The following is an 18,968-nucleotide window of genomic DNA, read 5'->3' on the forward strand; positions in this document are numbered from 1 at the left end:
CAAGCACATATTCATACTTCCCAACAGGTGGGAGCTGATTGTAGTCAATTTGCAATCTCTGAAATGGGTAGAGTGGCCTAGGCAAGTGTTTTGTGGCACCTTTACCTTCTGTCCTGGGTTGCTTATGGCTCAGATCATGAAAAATTGGACAAAAGATGTAGCAGCTACAGAGAATCCAGGGGCCACCCATCCTTGTTCAAGAGTTGACATCATTGCTGCTTTTGATAGGTGCATCTTTCCGTGCATCAGCTGGGCCATCATGGGATAAAGGGACCATGGTAGGCAACTTCTGTTGACTGTTCACCATACACCGTCCTGTTCTGTCGCTCCCATTTTAGTTCATTTATCCTTTTCCTCCTTGCTGGCTTGTAACTGTAAAGTCCTTAGCATATCAATGTCCAAGTTTTTCTCAATGTCCAAGTTTTTGTCTCTGACTTGTGCTCTCAGTATCTTCTATTCTTCATTCTTCCACGGCTTGAGGGCCGCTGCCTTTGCTGCGCTGTCTGCTAGGGCATTGCCTCTTGCTTCTCCAGTGTCGGTTATGGTGTGAGCTTTCACCTTGAGGACTGCTACTTTGTCTGGTAACAGGAGGGCTTCCATGAGACGCTGCACCACTCCACCATTCTTAATTGGCTGTCCTGCTGAGGTAAGAAACTGTCTGGCCTTCCACATTGGGCCGTAATCATGAGCTATGCCAAATGCATACCGGGAATCAGTGTAAATGTTTGCCATCTTACCTTCTCCCACTCTACACGCCTCATTGAGGGCCTTCAGTTCCGCTTCTTGTGCTGAGACATGCGGAGGCAGAGCTTCTGCTTTTAGGACATCTTGCTGTGTGACCACTGCATATCCGGTGTGGAATCATCAATCCTCAGCCTGGTACCTGGAGCCATTTACAAAAACCTCAAAATATGCATTGCCAAGTGGGGTTTCAGTAACTGTTTCAAAACCTGCAGTTTCTTGTTGCATTAATGCTAGACAATCATGCTGATATTCTACTTCAAATAAGTCAGAATCTTGTTGCAAAGAATTTAAAAAATAGCTGATCTGCAATACCTAAATCACGTATGCCTCCCCCTCTCTCATTTGAACTTGGATACTCGATTGGAAGAAGAATAGCCAGGTTCAAGGTAGTATAACATTGAAAAGAGATGCTAGGAGGCATAAGAAGGGCACATCATAGCAGGATCTGAGAAGTCAGAGATAAGTGCTTGGGTTGCACTTTTGTGAGTATGCTCTGGATGTCATGAGGGGTGAGGACCACTAGGGGGTAGTCCAGAACCGTAACCTTGTTCTCCTCGCAGATATCATGGACCATGTAGTAGGTGTCCGACTGACCTTTTTCTGTCTTTTTCTTGACTAGAAAAGGAGGGGTGTTTGCGGGAAAACATATCTCGCACAAAGTCCCCATTTGAAGCAAGTCTCCCACTTGTCCCCCAACAGCATTTTCTTGTGGGAAACTTAGGGGATTCTGTTTGACCCTGGGGGGTGTATATCCTGGTTTCAGATATACCATCATAGGGGGTACATTCAATTTCCCTATTTCTGTCTTGGAGGTGGCCCACAATTTTTCAGGAACCATGGGAAGCTGAGTTTCTTCAGCAACTGTCAGGACAAACACATGAGCCAGATCCACCAAGAGAGCAGTTAATTTGCAAAATTCTTCTGAACTGGCACCTGAGGTCTCAACCTGTACCCATCCATCCGGTGAGAATTTGATAGATGCAGATGGGACTTGCAAGATGTCAGTGCCAAGAACAGAGACAGGAAAAAAAATCTAATTGTGAGTTACAACAGGGCAGAATAATCCACAAACATCTATCCAAATTGGAAATGTGATATCCTTTAAGCAAATCCATTATTAATCTGATCCTGCCTGCAATGTCTCATCAAATTTGAGAAAAAACAACTTCCCTGACAGCCCAAGATTCCCCCCCCCCCCCGCCTTTGTGGACAAGAGAGGGATGACCCATAGAGATGAGCGAACGTACTCGGTAAGGGCGATTTCGCAATCGAGCACCGCGATTTTCGAGTACTTCACTACTCGGGTGAAAAGTACTCGGGTGCGCCGGGGGTGAGCGGGGGGTTGCAGAGGGGAGTGGGGGTGAGAGGGAGAGAGTGGGCTCCCCCCTGTTCCCCGCTGCTACCCCCCCCCTCCGCCGCGCCCCCCCCTGCCCTCCGGCGCACCCGAGTTCTTTTCACCCGAGTAGTGAAGTACTCGAAAATAGCGGTGCTCGATTGCGAAATCGCCCTTACCGAGTACGTTCGCTAATCTCTAATGACCCATTATGTACTTTTACATCATCTAGCTCCACCCCTTTGATTCTGGGTGTTCGGATGCTTCTTCATGCTTCCATTTGAAATTTGCAATCTGCACATTTACATTATAAACAAGTTTTTTCTTTCTACTACTGCGGTATCCTCCTTGTATGCTGATACTGCACGTCCAACCAATCACAGAACTGACATTTACACAAAAAACAGCAAGAATATACCTTAAAATTCCTATATCTTTCCTATTTTAAGACCGCATAATTCACTTAATTCATTACAAGTTTCTATTCCATTCACGGTTGGTTTCCTTCTCTTTCTGTGACCCTGAATACAGACTGAAGTCCAAGAATGACAGCCCCCACCTTTTCTGCATTTTTAGCCTTTGTATTCTTTTACTGCGGAAAAAAGCCTCCACAGGATGGGAGTGGGATACAATTTTCTTCAACTATTGATGTGCATTTTTCCCACTTTCTTTAGTGGGGTACTGTCTCCTCCCTGTCTTCCCTTCTATCTTTACTTCTTCCCTCTTTCAATCAAGCTGTCTGTAAAAAAGAGCTTGATTTTATATATATATATATATATATATATATATATATATATATATATATATATATTGATATATATATTGATATATTGATATTAATAAGTCTTCTCGCTGTTCCAAGAACTTTACCTTACTCAGAGCAGGGCTCAATACTGCCCTTTTCCACGCTTTCTGCATAATCTTATACAGTACCCACAACACAAAGAGAAACTATACACAGTTTCCAGCAATCATGTGAATGCCTGATTTTTTTTATCTGTATTTCTGTCCACTATATTTTGCTATCTGACACTTGTATGTCTTGATGTTATGTAATCTGATCTTTGTTGACAATCTTAGTCCTCTTCATACAAGACAAACAGTAGTGGTTATTTGTCACATAATTGTCCACAGATTCTGCATGAACTTGCTTTATGTCACAGAGGAACACAGACTAAAAGGATTCTCTTTCTCTGATAACCCATTACTGCCGTATCTACACTTGCCTCAATCCATCTGTCTAACATATCTCCCAATCCATTACTATTTTTATCCAACCTCTGTGACTATCTCTGAATCTTTTTCAAACTTGCTGGTCTAAAACACCTTTCTCCCAAAATCCTAAACACCTGCTTTTCTCAACAACTTACTACATTCTCTCCCCACAGCTAACTTGCCTTCTCTTTCTCCTACTATTTCCTTGGCTGTTCTCCATGTAGGCGTATTCTTACCCTGTATGATTCCCATATTGTCTGTCCTTGGTGCGCTATACTTCTGTCCCTCTTATCTCTCTCCTGACTCTATTTTTCCTATTTTACAAAAGAAGATTTCCCCAGGAGCTACTATTGAAAGTTAGTCCTGTTCTACCTAGGCTTTTTTGCAACCCAAAGTTTGTACCTATCTAGAGATCAGTAAGGGGATTCCACAGCTTGTCACTGCCTATCTTTCAGCGCTACCTTGCACAATACCCAGACTAGGAATAGTACATTTAAACAAATGCCAACAGCAAAGCAAATATCTTCTCACTCAAGCAACATATCAGCCCATCAAGGTTCTTATGGACTTGAGGTCTTACTTACAAAGAAGCATGCACACCTACCCTCAGACAGGAGAAGGATTAACCAAGAAGCACAGACCAAGCTGGCAAGATAATGTCTTACCATACACCGCTGTTTTTCAGTCTGAGGTTCCGGGCTGCTTCTTCACACTTGTGTTCTAAGAGGGTAAAATGATCATTTTTTTTCCCGCCTCAAGCCCCATGTTAGGCGCCAAGTTTGTTAAGGTTATTCCAGGGATCCCAAATGATATGTTGCCGAGTTCCGAGTTGGTATATGTATAGCAGGCCTGCAGAAGTCAGTCACACGGATAGGTTGTTCTGTATGCAGAGAATTCCTTTTTTTTATTCCAGAAAAATAGGGTTTTATACACAGAAAAATGGAGTACTATGGCTTTACTCCAAAAAGCTCACATGAATGATGTTGTTCATTGCGGGTGATAGTTGCTGACAAGCACTGACACATAACATCTTATCATGTATACAATTGCAAAGTTTCAAGGTAATAATACAAAGAAAACACAGCAGGAAATTATATTTAAACTAGAAATTGCTGACAAATATATATATTTCATGATGTATAAACATGATGGCCTTGGTTGGGTGCTACATATTGGCGGCCTTTGGCTGTACGCCTGGAAAATCCTTATCTCAACTTTACTTAGAAGATTTTAAGCTAAATTCACTAAATGAAATTAAAAGTAAAAGTCCTTAAAAAATGGCCAAGTAGAGACCCAGCAGACCCTTAAAACAGAATACACCTTGCCCTTAGCTTTGTCATCGAGACGGATCCCGTTTTTGTCCTTGTAAGTCTGAACCGCTGGTGTCACCCCTGATGCCCCCTGCTCATCAGTCACTAGCTTACTCCCAGAACTAGGACTGCTGTCCCCAACTAATAATGGGAGCAAAGGGGTCATCCACGCAGAAACCACAGAAGCATTAGGCTACTCTCACACATGTGCTTTTTACCATGATTACCGTGGTGTTTTGAACACCACGGTAATCACGATATAATTCTCCTATTGATTTCAATGGGGCCTCACAGATTTGCGCTCGATCGTGGCGTTTTCTAACGCCATGATTTTCAAGCACTGTCTACTTTATTTTCCAACATCTCTGCACTTGTCTAACGCAGCTCATCACCCATCAAAATGATGGGGTGCGTTTAAAACCGTTGTCGGACACAGTGAATTGCGGCAAACCTTTGCCAATGCTGTGCGTGAGAGGGGCCTTACCGGAAAGTTTCCCTCTCATAGCAAACTGATGATGATTATCCATTCAGCTGCATCTGACCTTCGGTCACTCCATGGATCAATGTTCTCCATGCATTCCTGTCTTTGATGGCTTCTTGCAGTCCCACGATTGACATGTTCGCGGTGGCCTTGATGGTATCTTGCCATCTTGTTGTTTGTCATCCTGATCTTTTATTTCCACTGACCTCGCCGAGCATCAGTCCTGTTTCCAGTGAGTTCACACGTATCACATGGCCATAAAGAGAGCCGCTGTTTGATGATTTTGCCCTCTAGTGATATTTTCGGTTTGGCGCGAACTAACACTACCTTGTTCGCTGTCATGGCAGTCCAAGGTATCCGTAGCATTCTCCTCCAGCACGAGTTCAAACACATCAATTTTCCTTCTGTCTGTTTTCCTGAGCGTCCAACTTTCGCAACTTTATGTTGTTATTGGAAAGACGATTGCATTGACCAGTCTGGTTTGTTTTGCAATGCTGATATCCCTGCTTTTTCAGATCTGGTAGCCTTGCCATACACCATTCTGGATTCTGAACCAATCCGGGAGTATCAAAAGGACGTGTACATGTGTTTCATCGACTACAGCAAAGCATTTGATTGTGTAAAACATGACAAACTTTGGAAGTGTCTAAAGCAAATGGGTAATCCCAGAAAATAGCAAACTACCAACCATCTAATACTACCCAACAATTCTCTCAGATTCTCCCCACCACTGCTAACACCTGACCTAGATGTCATCCCCATGTACCCCTGACTTACCCCCTCACTACCTAAAGCAGTTTGAACATAAGTAGTTGACAACAAAACATAGACACATACTCCCTAAGCTGTACACCAGCCAGTACCCAGTTCCCAGAAGATCCCTTTGAGGTGCTGTAGCATCTTCACCGTCTAGGCTTAGAAGACCTTGGCGTCTATGAGGTAGATGCTGATGATGAAGATGTAGTTTTGGATTGGGAACCCTCACCTATGAAGCTGAGCCAGCTGCATGCTGCCAGCTCAGACGGGCTTTCCACACCGTCGAGAACCGTCCTGTCTTCAACACTGCGATGCATGTGGCTAGTAAGCTCCTCAACCAGGATCTAGCCCGGGGAGCTCACCACTGGTTTGAAAAAAACATTAGCATTAGAAGCAGTAGGCCCTGCCCCCTTTTCGGAACAAGGCCTACTTTCTGTCACTGGACCCAGACACATGCGAAGATTCCTCTGAGGCTTGCTCTCCCTGGTAGAAGGTGAAGAGAGGGAGACCCTGCCTGGAGGGTCCCTCGTAGGCCTCCTCAGATGTAGCTGGGCCAGGAGCACAATCCTCATAGCTGAGGCATGTGGGTGGCCTAGTCCTGCGTGGTCACCATTGTAGGGTAGGAGGGAAAGTGATCACAGTGCTGGGCCCATGAAGGCCTCACACTACCTGCTCCTACAGCCATTCTGGTCGTTGGATGCCGGAAGCAGCACAGAGCGGCTCCAGGACTGCATGTACTGCTGATATGCTGGTTAGCTTCAGGAAGTAAGTGGGTTAGATGTGCGCTGCCCTTGTACTGCCCCTGATTTATTGCATACAATGCCTCTACCACGTCATGGAGAGCAATTTTAGTCCTTAAAATCCACCCCTGTAATCCTTTGCTAAATACTTAACCCTTTGGCTCCCCTTCCTCCCTACAAAACATCCATAGTGATGTATTATCTATCACAAACGATGGGAATCGCTATTCTAAGCAACATTCGTCCGTATGCGGAGAACGTCCAGCCAATATACTCAGGGTAATAAAACAAGACAGCGGGGTCTGATGTCTTGTGTGCATGGTCACCTGCCTGATGTTGTGGTGGTCCGGAAGCCTCCATTGTTTGGGTTTTATAGGTCATAAATGTCTGTGATGAATTGAGTAGAACATCTTTATTGGAAGTCACCACAAGTTTTCCATCTCAGCATCCTGTAGGCCCTTACTATAGGATAGCCGGCAGTCCTATAACAAGGTTTAATACTAATCCATGTTTTTACCCATTTTCCATTACGGCAGGAGTACTAAATTATATTGTACTTTGTTTTAACAGGTGAAAGGATCGCTCGCCCTGAACATCATCAGCAGCGTGTTCAGCGTTATTGCTGTCATCCTAAATATCGTGGATCTGGCAGTTGGCTGGTACTATATCTATTCTAAATACTTTAAGGTATGCAAGTCTTGGTTTGTAAGTGTCCATCAGCTGGAACTCATACCAAACCTTCTTGTTGCTTCATTTTCCGACATTAATATATGATAGTAAAGTTTTCGCTAATAGGCATTCTAAGAAATCTGCCGCATGCTGAATCCTTGGGGAGACTTCAAATCCAGTGGAAATAAGTTCCACAAATCGTGAATTACCCCTCCCCCCCTTGGCTAGACGCTACCAGCTTTGTTTCCAGATACGCATAATTCCTCAAAATCAGGATGCTCTATGCTGGAAACACATTGTGGTCGAGCATAATGGCCAAATGTAAGGTGCTGGACCGAGGGCTCGTTCCCACGTAAATCCGCAGTGTAATAAGCAGTGATATCAATGGGTTCATTCACAGCTGCATATTTTTCATGCGACTTTCATTCATATGCAGCATGTCCTTTCTTAGTGCGTATTACGCAATGAAATCGGCCGTAGATATGGGATCTGCTTGAACTTCCAATATAGATTCTGTCAACCAGCACTGAACGAGTAGCATGTGTTGCTTTACACAACCTCACGCTGGGTGCATTAACACGGTTGAGCGCGATATCAGAAACCCGGACCGATTTCGCTCTTTTAAAATTGTGATGTTCACTGTGAGTATGTTGTGATTTGCTGAACATGTGATTTTCATGAGCGTTTTTCACACACATGAAATTCTCATGCATTTGCAATAGGAAAAATAAAAAACATACTCCACTCGCTTGTACGCATTGGGTGAGATTTCTGCGGACTTGCAGAAAAATAAAACATGCCGCGATTTCTCCATCCCACACATGTAAACAAATTGATTGAAAACAATGGGGTCTATTTCAATGCAGGTTTCGTGCGAGAAACTCGTTCATGTGGATGCACCCTCAGCTGTCTCTGTGGAAGTGCCATGTACATAGAGATCAGAGCATAAAGCTTTGTGGAACATGAGCAGCAGAGACAATCACCCGTGTTTGCTAGAAGAGTTTCCATCCTCTCCGGTGTGATGGAGGTCTGCGTAGCAGCGCCAGGACGGCCTTGGATGGTCTGTCGGTAGACATGTTTGCTTGGACTGTGATGTGTCTATTGTTCTAGAGCTTTTCACGTCAATGATTGTATGAGATGAGGCAGCTTATGGAGAATCGAAAGGTTTTATGAGTCTGATGGAGTCAATCAAAACTTCAACTATATATATATGAATCACCATGAATATTCCAATATATCCCCATACTGTAGTATGAGGGCATCAACATGATATCAGTGTACAGTGATTCTGGTGTACTTCGTTACCAATAAACTCAGCTAGGGGGGTTTCACACCTGCGTTGGGGATTCCCCCGTTCGTTGAGCAGGAAAGGGGAGTTTCTCTGGATGGAACCGAACAGCGCTGGGTGAACCCCATTGACTATAGCGGGATCTGTCTGCTTTCCACCCAGCTGGCCGGCTTTTGGAGAGAAGACAAAGTGCTGCACGCAATGCTTTTTCTTCCAGTAATTTGAACCAGATCTGTGATGGAACCTTCGTCCGGAGAATCCAATGCAGATGTGAAACCAGCCTTACTGTTGTATGGCTACAGGTGTACGTGCTGCTCCTCTCTTTCCACCTCTCTCTTCCCTCTGCCAGTCCCTTTACTGCTACCCACTATTGGGCCAAGACCATCCACATCCCGTCGCCTCCACACATCTCTGACCTAATCTCCCAATACCTTCCCTAATGTATAATATTGTCCATGCCTCCAAGCTGTACAAGATTCTGGGGGAGAGTCCCAGATTTGGGATGCTGTTCCACAGTCCAGGATGGCAGGAGGCATGTCCCACAACCTCCCCTACCTGCTCAGTCATACATTATAAAAGGATCCTCGGACGGCATGGCCTGGTATTCTGTAGGCAGGATGATTCCCAGTGGGCCAGTCAGTTAGCGGGTCACCCTCCCTACAAACTGGCCACAAGCCACAGTAGATGGAGGACCTGCAATGACAACACATGACCATTGCAGGTCCTTCATCATGAAATTCATCAGCAGTCTACAATGGAGATAAGAAAGGTCTGCATAGCTCATTTCACCTCCAATATCACATACACATCTGCGGAGAGAGGCGCTAATCCCAGGGGAGGAGAGATGATTAGGGGGTAAAATGCCGCATCCTCCAGTGTTTAAGGGGTGCTGTTAAATGCTTCTGTTTGTGCTGCACTGTGATGTGCAGTCAAGCAGAAAGGATAGTTTTTGCTATCCGTTCTGAGGTGATATTTTATGCTGCATACTGGTATTTGGTGCTGCTGAGGGGATATTTTGTATAGAAAAAAAAACCAAAGTTTAAAAAAACAAAACAGTTATCATTGTATCCTTAACTACCTGTGCGGCATCCCTGTGGAGGCAAGCCAGCTGCGGGGGAGACCACAACAAAAACAGGATGGTGGTCACAACAGCTGCAAAGGGCCTTGCTGGGTCGCGCGCAGTGGAAAACAGGATTTGAACTTAAAGCGACTAAAGTCTAGTAGTTTTGTCACGGGTGACGCCAGTACCTGGAATGGAATGAGTAGATGGAATGAGAATAATTGAGAGCAGTCCACAAGTGTTTTGTTGCAAACTGAAGGCACACAGTTTACTAACAGCTTTTTCTCCTGAACAATTTTATGATTCACACACAGCAATGCAGGTTTCCGTTTTGATGAAGGGCCGTAACGCTGAGTTCAGTACATTCAAGAACATTAAATAGAATTCTCTTCAACGCTCTCTCTCTGTATTTTAGGATTACTTTAAACAGGATTCTCGTCAGTCTAAGTTATCTGAGGGTTTGGTTTAGCTGGATTGCAAGGCAGACTGTGTTTGTAATGGAGACTTGGGTGAGAGTCTACTTTCCCTGACTTCAGTATAACAGGGGCTCGTAACTCTCAATTAAGTGGATATAGCCAGGTTTGTAGTGCAAAATGTCTTGTTCCTTTATTAGCAGTTTTTGCATAAAAGGTTGAGACAGTGCATTAAAATCTTAGAGTAGCATTTACGTCACAGCAACTCTCGCTGTTCTGTAGTAAGATCCCAAACTGTACTCCTCCACACTGCACTGGTATAGAGACCCTCCACGGTTTATCCTGCAGCTGGGCTGTGCATGACTGCTCTCTTCTTCCTCTACACCACAACACATCCACTCTTCTTCTCTTCCTGTACGATTTCCCACTCTGACTGTGTATCTCCTCCCAACTTCCTGCCTTTCCCTGCTCTCATTTTCTGGGCTTGAATCCCCCTCTACCAATCAGTGACTTTGAGTGGTAGCAACCAGTCCAGATACAGACATTGCTAGGCCATCATCTGTGAAAAAAGGGTTTCTCTGACAGACAACCCCAGAAATGCCTCCTAAGGAGAACATAAACGGGATTTTGTTTTAGGACTAGTGACTGTGTGACCATCCTGTGGGACTTTCCACGTCACTACAGTTCCCCCCTATTCACAACACAGCTGTCCCCGGCGTAAACTAAGATCTGAGGGATGAAGAAGAATGCCTACTGAGTGTTGTGACAACACATTTTTAGAAAGTTGAACACTTGCAAGTATTTTTAGGAAACCCGTTGGGTAAGGACGGAGTCCAAAGTCCCAGCTAGCTATGGGGTACTTTCATTAGTCTTCTCCCCACATTCAGATGACTTTTGCATATAACATTTTAAAATGCATTAAGTAACATTACACAACATTTGTACTTGGTAGAAGGTAACCTGTAAGGGAAGGAATTCACAAGTTAGGTAATAGACACACATCACTACTTTAGAGTCCTTTTTTTCAAAGCCCATATGAATGAAGCAACCTAAAAGAAAATATGCAATATGACTAAAACTTGCCATCGGCCCCATTGACAACAAGGTGAAGCCCCTGGATGTGACAGCATGCAGGAGTTCACATCCAAGGAATTCCCTGCTGCAGCTGTCACATCCGCAGCAGGAGATGGCAGGCAGTGCGTTTTTGCGCACATAAAAAGGCCAGTCTGACAGCCCTTATGATGCATGGAGATATCTGCATGCCTCAGAGAAGGACTTTACTTTCTATTTGGAGAGACACGACACATATGCAAGGATCGATATGTTCATCACTACCAAATGGGTCATACCTGACATAAGTCCGCCTAGTATTGGACAAATCACCTGGTCAGACCATGCCCCTATAACCCTAACAATACAGACCCTGGAGTTTCCTAACAACACATACATTGGAAAAAATAATACCTACATATTGTCACTTAAACACAGCAAATTATTGTCGGTAAACTCTCTGAATACTTTTCTATCAATAAAAACACTGCAAACAACAGCTTTTCTCTATGGATCGCTCACAAAGCCTTCATAAGAGGCATACTAATACAACAAGCCGCAAGATTCAAGAAAGAAAGACTTCAAAACATACAAGCTCTCTTAAATAACATTAGTAGTCTAGAGGAAGAAAATAAGTGCAACTCTTCACCGCATACTCACTCACGTCTTAAGGAAGCACATAGCCAACGGGCTTTTGATTTCGAAAAAGATGCAAAAAAACTAAAATGAACTATTACAACTCTTATAATAAAGCAAGTAAACTTACGGCGAATCGGGTTAAAATGGCCAGAAATAAAACCAGAATTCAACGCATTAAATCCCAAAGCTCTGGCGACAAAATCTTAAATCCCCACGCGATAGTTGATGTGTGTCACCTATTATCACAATCTATATAACTTACGGCTAGATTCCAGCTCTCCACAGTCCCAGGAAGCAGCAATAAATGATTTTCTTGGGGAACTGAGCTAACCTAGCTTATCAAATGATCATCTTATGGTTTTCGATAAACCTTTTACAGAACAAGTAGAGCCATTCCTAAATTAAAATTGGGAACATCTCCAGGGCCTGATGGGCTTTCAAATGAATAGATAAGACTTTTCCACTCCATACTCCTCCCACATCTATGTAACTTTTACAACTTGGCAATGGCTGAGGGCGTATTCCCTGAGCAAAATTTAAAAACCATAATTATAACCCTCCCGAAACCAGGCGAAGAACCAAACACCACGAATAACTTAAAGGGGTTGTCCGGCCATAAACATTAGGTCTCATTACTTCTGTTTGCCAATTTCCATGCACTTTGTAATATACATTGTGCATGGAAAATGAAGCAAACAGAAGTTTTGGACTTACCTGAAGGGATGCCCCCCCCTGTGTTGCTCCTCCGTCGTCCCTGGTTACCATAAGAATCTTCTCTTCTTGTCGGGCCAGCTCTTGTCGGCGCGGGAACGAGCCCCTTCTCATCCGCGCATGCGCAGTTCTTCTCTCTGCAGCCGGGACTGATATACGATCTTCTTGTGTGCAGGGGGGGGGGGAGGATGGAAGAGCCTCAGAGCAGGAACTGAGCTCCCGCCCCCTCTCTGCCTCCTCTCCGCCCCACTGCACTATTTGCAATGGGGAGAGCCGAGACGGGGGCGGGGCTAATTCGCGGACCTTAGCCCCGCCCCCGTCCCGCCTCTCCTCATTGAAAATAGTGCAGTGGGGCGGAGAGGAGGCAGAGAGGGGGCGGGAGCTCAGTTCCTGCTCTGAGGCTCTTCCATCCTCCCCCCCCCCCCCCCCCCCCCTGCACACAAGAAGATCATATATCGGTCCCGGCTGCAGAGAGAAGAACTGCGCATGCGCGGATGAGAAGGGGCTCGTTCCCGCGCCGACAAGAGCTGGCCCGACAAGAAGAGAAGATTCTTGTGGTAACCAGGGACGACGGAGGAGCAACACAGGGGGGGGGCATCCCTTCAGGTAAGTCCAAAACTTCTGTTTGCTTCATTTTCCATGCACAATGTATATTACAAAGTGCATGGAAATGGGCAAACAGAAGTAATGAGACCTAATGTTTATGGCCGGACAACCCCTTTAAGCTCAATATCACTGCTTAATACTGATATAAAACTCTATGCTAAACTATTAGCAATTAGATTATTCCCCTTGATGCCTGGGCTGGTGAGGAATTATCAGGTGGGATTCACAAAAGGCCGTCAGGGTCCAGACGGCACCAGACGTCCGATAGATCTAATAGATGTGGCCACAAAACAAAAAACACCCTTGTTGATCTCTCTGGATGCAGAAAAGGTGTTTGATAGGGTCCATTGAGGATACCTTTTCAAACATTGCAAAAATTTGGGTTTGCAAGTCCAATCCTACAAGCTACTAAAGCTTTATACTCTTGTCCTTCAGCCATGATATTGATTAATGGTATACCATCGAGAACATTTAATATTACAAATGGCAGTAGGCAAGGATGCCCTCTATCTCCCCATATTTTTGCTAGCCATAGAACCCTTACCTGAAAAATTTGGAATTGGGGGTATTAAAGTAGGTGCAGAAACGCATAAAATCAACCTCTTTGCGGATGATGTAATCCTAACAATTTCTAACCCGGAATCCTCAATTAAAGCAGTTATCAACATATTAGAAAGATTTAGCTTGATCTCATATTCCTTGATGATGAGGATCAATGTAGGGAAAACAAAACAACTCCTTTCATCTGTATCACCATTCAGATGGAGGCCAAGCTCAATTCCTTATTTGGGCAGAGTGCTAACATCAGATACTAAAAACGTAGCCAAAACCAATTTCTCATGATTATTGCACTCAATCCAGGGAAAGTTGGGTAGGCTGGCACTCCTGGAGAGGGGATGGATGGGAAGAATTATTCTTTAGAAGATGATTATACTCCCTAAAATTCTTTACTACTTGAGAGCTCTGCCCATTCCAATCCCAAATGCAACATTTGCTTCACTCCAGAAACAAATGAATACATTCATATGGCAAAATGCAAAACCCTGAGTAACATTCTCAGATATGTCCAAAAATAAAAAACATGGTGGCCTAGGCTTACCAAACCTTCAGAACTATCACAGCTCCTACCTAATAGACCAAATAAAATTCCTTTATGCTACACTTCCTGATAAAACATGGCCCTTCTTGGAATCCCAATACTCACAAACAAATGACTGGAGATCTTATCTTATGGCTACAGCTTTTGAGATCAGGGAAATAGAAGTCACACCCTACCCATACAAGCGATCATAACATCATGAAAATCAGGCCTCAAGAAAGAGATCATGACACAGGATAGTCAGCTAACCCCTATACCCGTCTCTACACTCATGTACTTCATCCCATAATCAGACCCCACTGTCTGGGCCAGCACTGGTATTAAAGAAATAGCTCATTTCTTTCAAAATGGTCAGCTAGTGCCCTTTTCATACATTCAGAAGTCATATATAATACCACCTTCTAAATTCTATACATGCCTTAAAATCTGGAAATTCTTACTCACATGACCAATAACACAAATGCACTTACCATCTCTATTAAAGGGCCAAATATTTGGGTTAAGTGACCTTTATAAAAATTATTCAAAGCAAATCTACTTATACTTTTCTAATGATCTGTTCTTCAGGGAAAGCACATACCTCACAAAATGGGAAAGAGACTTATCAGTCCACTTCTCACTATGGGAGTGGCAATCTTCCTTAAATTGGGCTTCAAAATCAACGGCATGTGCTTCCCATTATGAACAGTTCTACAAACCCTTGGTTAGATGGTACTACAGACCGCTAAAACTATCACACATCTTCCTGAATACCTCACCAGAGTGTTGGACAGGATGCAGACACTGAGGGTCACTATTACATATCTTTCCGGAGTGTCCCCTAATCTGTAATCTATGGGTAGAGGTGTTCCAATTGTTAAACAACTTCTTCCCATTAACAGCTAAAAGCCGACCTGGCCTGGACCTTTTGTTGCTGGGGTAGCCACATGCCCTACAAGCCTTAGAACCATCATCTGTCATATCCTATCCGCAACTTGACTGCCAATAGCACGGCAGTGGAAAAGTCCCCAAAATGCCTCTTTAGCGGAAATAATATCTATTGTTTCTCTAAACTGTATGTACAAGAAGATGTTAGCAAGCAAAAATGGCAAACTAGATTCATTCTTAGTTAACCCTTTCCAATCCAATTTTGGATTCAGGGTTTCTTAAAACGCTTTCTCTTTTTGCTGTTATACAACGGTGCCATCTGCTGGCTAAAGCAGGTGTGTGCGCACCAGAGAAGCTCTGACAGTGGAGTGGCTGGCAATAGCTGGTAAGAATACCCTGTCGGATGTCTTCTGACATTGAAGCTGTACAAGCTTTAATCAGAATGTAGGAAGACATCACAGTGGATTGGAAAGGGTTAAATGGAATCCCTGGCTATACCTATCCCATATGACACATGTCACAACTAATCATGGAGACCATGATTTTTGGTACTCTTGTTGATACTTGTAATCTGAATTACCCTTAATGTAGCATTCTCATTTCACAGTCGGTGTACAGAGGTTAGAATACGCCAGAAGATCTTATTTCAGTTTTGTTTTTCGTTACGTTATGGATAACCTTTAGTTCTGATCTAAGGTTCAAGGAAGTAAGATTTCCACAAGAGATGCATTAGTAAATGAAAAGAAGCTAAAATAAGAATTTGTTACAAAGTCATAAAAGTTCTATACACACGTTTGTTATATATTTATGTGAAAGCTTTTGTATGTTTCTTAATAATGTACTTGAAACACCAATAAAAATGTATTGTTAAAATACAAATCAGTCACATGACCAAAAGAGAAGAATTGTTCAGTTTAAACATGAGCCAATGACCGAACGGCGAACAAGAATCGCGCACTTTTTGTTTGTCACACAGTTCCAGTAGGACTTAAAATCATCGTTGGCTCAGTCACTTTTTGCGTTTAAATGCTCCCTGCTCACATTGGAATGTGAAACACTGAGCAAGGGAATGATTCTCAACAATGATCTTACAGTCTAAACAGGCTGCGCGAGCGCAAATGTGTTAGCCATGATGTCCCTCGCTCATGCATTTGTTCCAATTATAAAAGGGGCATAAGAGACAGTCAGTATCCAAAGAGCCTGCGAAGATAATAAGAGACTGTGACTGTACAAGGAGACTGTGCTCAAACAAGGGGTCTGTTACATAGCCAAAGAAACTGTACTTGATTCCACCATGGCCGACCAGCCCATGGCTTCTATGTATGCCGCTTCTTCATAGTTGCAGACTCACATTGGTTTCTGTGTTTGTTTTTAGGTCAATATGCGAGCTGTGGTGGCTATCCTTCTAGTGCTAAACTTGTTGGTGTTCTGTGTGTCCCTGTCCATCTCCATTTTTGGATGTCGTTCTCTATCAGAGGAATCTACATCCAGTCCGCAGGTAAGAGTACAAAATGAAAAGTGGATAAATGTTTTTGATTTTCCAATAAGTACAAACCCTTCCGTACTCAGACTGATGTTATTAAGAGTTCTCAGTCCTGCCCTGTCCAGGCACATGCTGGCACACCGGGGGGCGCCTGATGGGGACCCTTCTCTATGACCCACAACAGACAGCAACCAAGAAAGAATGGCTCTCGCTCTAATAGACTTGGCCCAACCATCTATTATATGATCAACCAGTCATGACAAGGCATGTAATACAACGCCACAAGAAAGTCTGCAAAAACAGCAAAATGTGCACAGAAAGATCAGCTTTATTACACAGACACGTAAAAAACACTTAAAAACATACAAAAGGCCAAAACACAAGAGTGTCATGTACTAACAACTACAACCCCTCCAATCCACTCACATTGTTGCCTTTGCTGCTATTTGCTGGCTGAATATCACCACATACTAACATTGTGAATTGGGTTATCTGAGTGGATTGGAGGGGTAGTAATTGCATTCTTGTGTTTTGGCATTTTGTATGTTTTAAGTGTTTTGGATTGTCTAATAAAGTTTATCTTTTAGTGCACAGTTTGACGTTTTTTGCAGACTTTGTTTCTTGTGTCTCCTCTGATCTATGGCGTAGCAGAAAAATATAAGGGTTGAGAGGGGGCAGAGGCAGTCAGTGGAGTCAGTGAAGAGAGAGTGAGACAGCCAGGCAGAAGCAGGGGGCAGGATGTTTGCAGCTAGGTGAAGCCTTCTCACAGGCTTTCCTCCCCCTGTTCTGTAACCAGAGAAGAGGCCCTGTGTGTAACTGGGTCTACTAGGAGGAGAGAAGACTGGGCTTGTCTGCAAGACAGGAAAATCTTTCAGGTTGTGCCATCCATTCCTGCATTCACCAAATAGTCAACCCAGTCACAGCATCATAGGCTGCAAATATCCCTGAGTCTCCAGAGGATTGCATGGAGTGAGTACTGGAGAATCTTAGCTCGAGTTTCATGGTTGGCAATTTACTGTTAGTCGGATGATAGGGGTTTTCAGTTCTCGTCAGTCACTCTCTATAGCTTCCCCATATCTCAGACGCTGCCTTACCAGGGCTTGTTTATCAATGTTTAAACTGTGTATATGCAAATGCATGTTTAATGTTCTGGCAGACAGCCACGGTAAATAAACCTTCAGTTTACTCAAATATGTGTGCTAAGGCCCAGTTACACTTGACAATTATCCCTAAAAAAAAAAAAAAATCGCTAATCGGTGATCGTTTTAGCAATAATCGGTGCGTGTAAATGGGCGTGGGGCACCCGCTTTTAGGGCACTGTTAGCTGATCGCTAAAATCATCACTCACTCTTATCAGCAGTTCTCCATGGGGAGTGCTGATAACATTGTTTCCCCGTGGAGAACAAAGGATCTCAGCACAGATCTATTAGCTGCCTCAGGCTATTAGCTGCATTCAGGGAAGGCTTCATTTGCATACATAATTGGTATTTAAGTAGCTACTTAATAGTTTATGCAAAATAATCGCTCAAAGCTGTGGCTCAGACTGTCCTTTACCTTCATCTGTGCACTAGATTACAGGAGCATGCTGCACTCATCGCCACCGTGACATGGCTACTCAGCCACTCTTTAGAAACCTCAGAGAAAGCAGGGTGGAACAAAAAACTAATGTGGTTGCATAAATATACACTAAAACTAATACTTCGATGTACCTTATAATTCAGCCTTTTTCAGTAGGTGTCTATCAGGATGGCACATCTTGACTTGGCAATCATTACTCACTCTTCCCTGCAAAAGCACTCCAAATTTGTCATCCTGTGTGTAGTGCCCTCTTCAGGTCACCCACATATCTTTAAAGGGGTTTAGGCTTGGGCTCTGGCTTGCCCATTCCAAAACTTTGATCTTCTTCTGGCAAAACCATTCCCTTGTTGATTTGGAAGTATGCTTTGGGTCATTGAAATTCCTCTTCATCTTCAGCTTTTTTACAGATGCCTGAAGGTTTTTTTCCAAAATGGATGAATATTTGTGACTTTTCAGAATTCCCTCCACCTTGACTAACGCCCCAGTTCCAGCAGCAGAACAGCCCCCACATAATGCTGCCCCCACCATTGTCATTGCAAGTCTGGGAGTCTTCTGGTGACCGCAGTGTTGGCTTTGCACCAAACATCCCTTCTGGAATTCAGGCCCACAAGTTCCCCCTTGGTCTCATCAGACAGAACACGCCCCCCCAGACAGAACACGCCCCCCCCAGACAGAACACGTCTCCCCCCCAGACAGAACACGTCCCCCCCAGACAGAACACGTACCCCCAGACAGAACACGTACCCCCAGACAGAACACGTCCCCCACAGACAGAACACGTCCCCCACAGACAGAACACTCTCCCCACAGACGTCTGGCAGATGTGATGGAGGTATTGGCAAAACATAGCCTGGCTTGGATGTTTTTCTTTGTTAGAGAAGGCTTCTGTCTTGCCCCTCCCCCACAGCCCAGACATTTGAAGAATA

At 43.9% G+C, this 18,968-nt stretch overlaps 1 protein-coding gene across 1 annotated transcript in view; it reads left to right on the forward strand.

The window, feature by feature from the left end:
* LOC136587789 (membrane-spanning 4-domains subfamily A member 4D-like) overlaps window positions 1-18,968 on the forward strand; it is a 134,498-nt gene that overhangs the window by 106,807 nt on the left and 8,723 nt on the right. The window contains exons 5-6 of the mRNA XM_066586552.1: window positions 7,150-7,266; window positions 16,357-16,479. Coding sequence (XP_066442649.1) covers window positions 7,150-7,266; window positions 16,357-16,479 — 240 coding nt within the window. The remainder of the gene's footprint in view (window positions 1-7,149; window positions 7,267-16,356; window positions 16,480-18,968) is intronic.

The sequence above is a fragment of the Eleutherodactylus coqui genome, chromosome 13, assembly GCF_035609145.1.
Source record: "Eleutherodactylus coqui strain aEleCoq1 chromosome 13, aEleCoq1.hap1, whole genome shotgun sequence".
Lineage (NCBI taxonomy): Eukaryota > Metazoa > Chordata > Amphibia > Anura > Eleutherodactylidae > Eleutherodactylus > Eleutherodactylus coqui.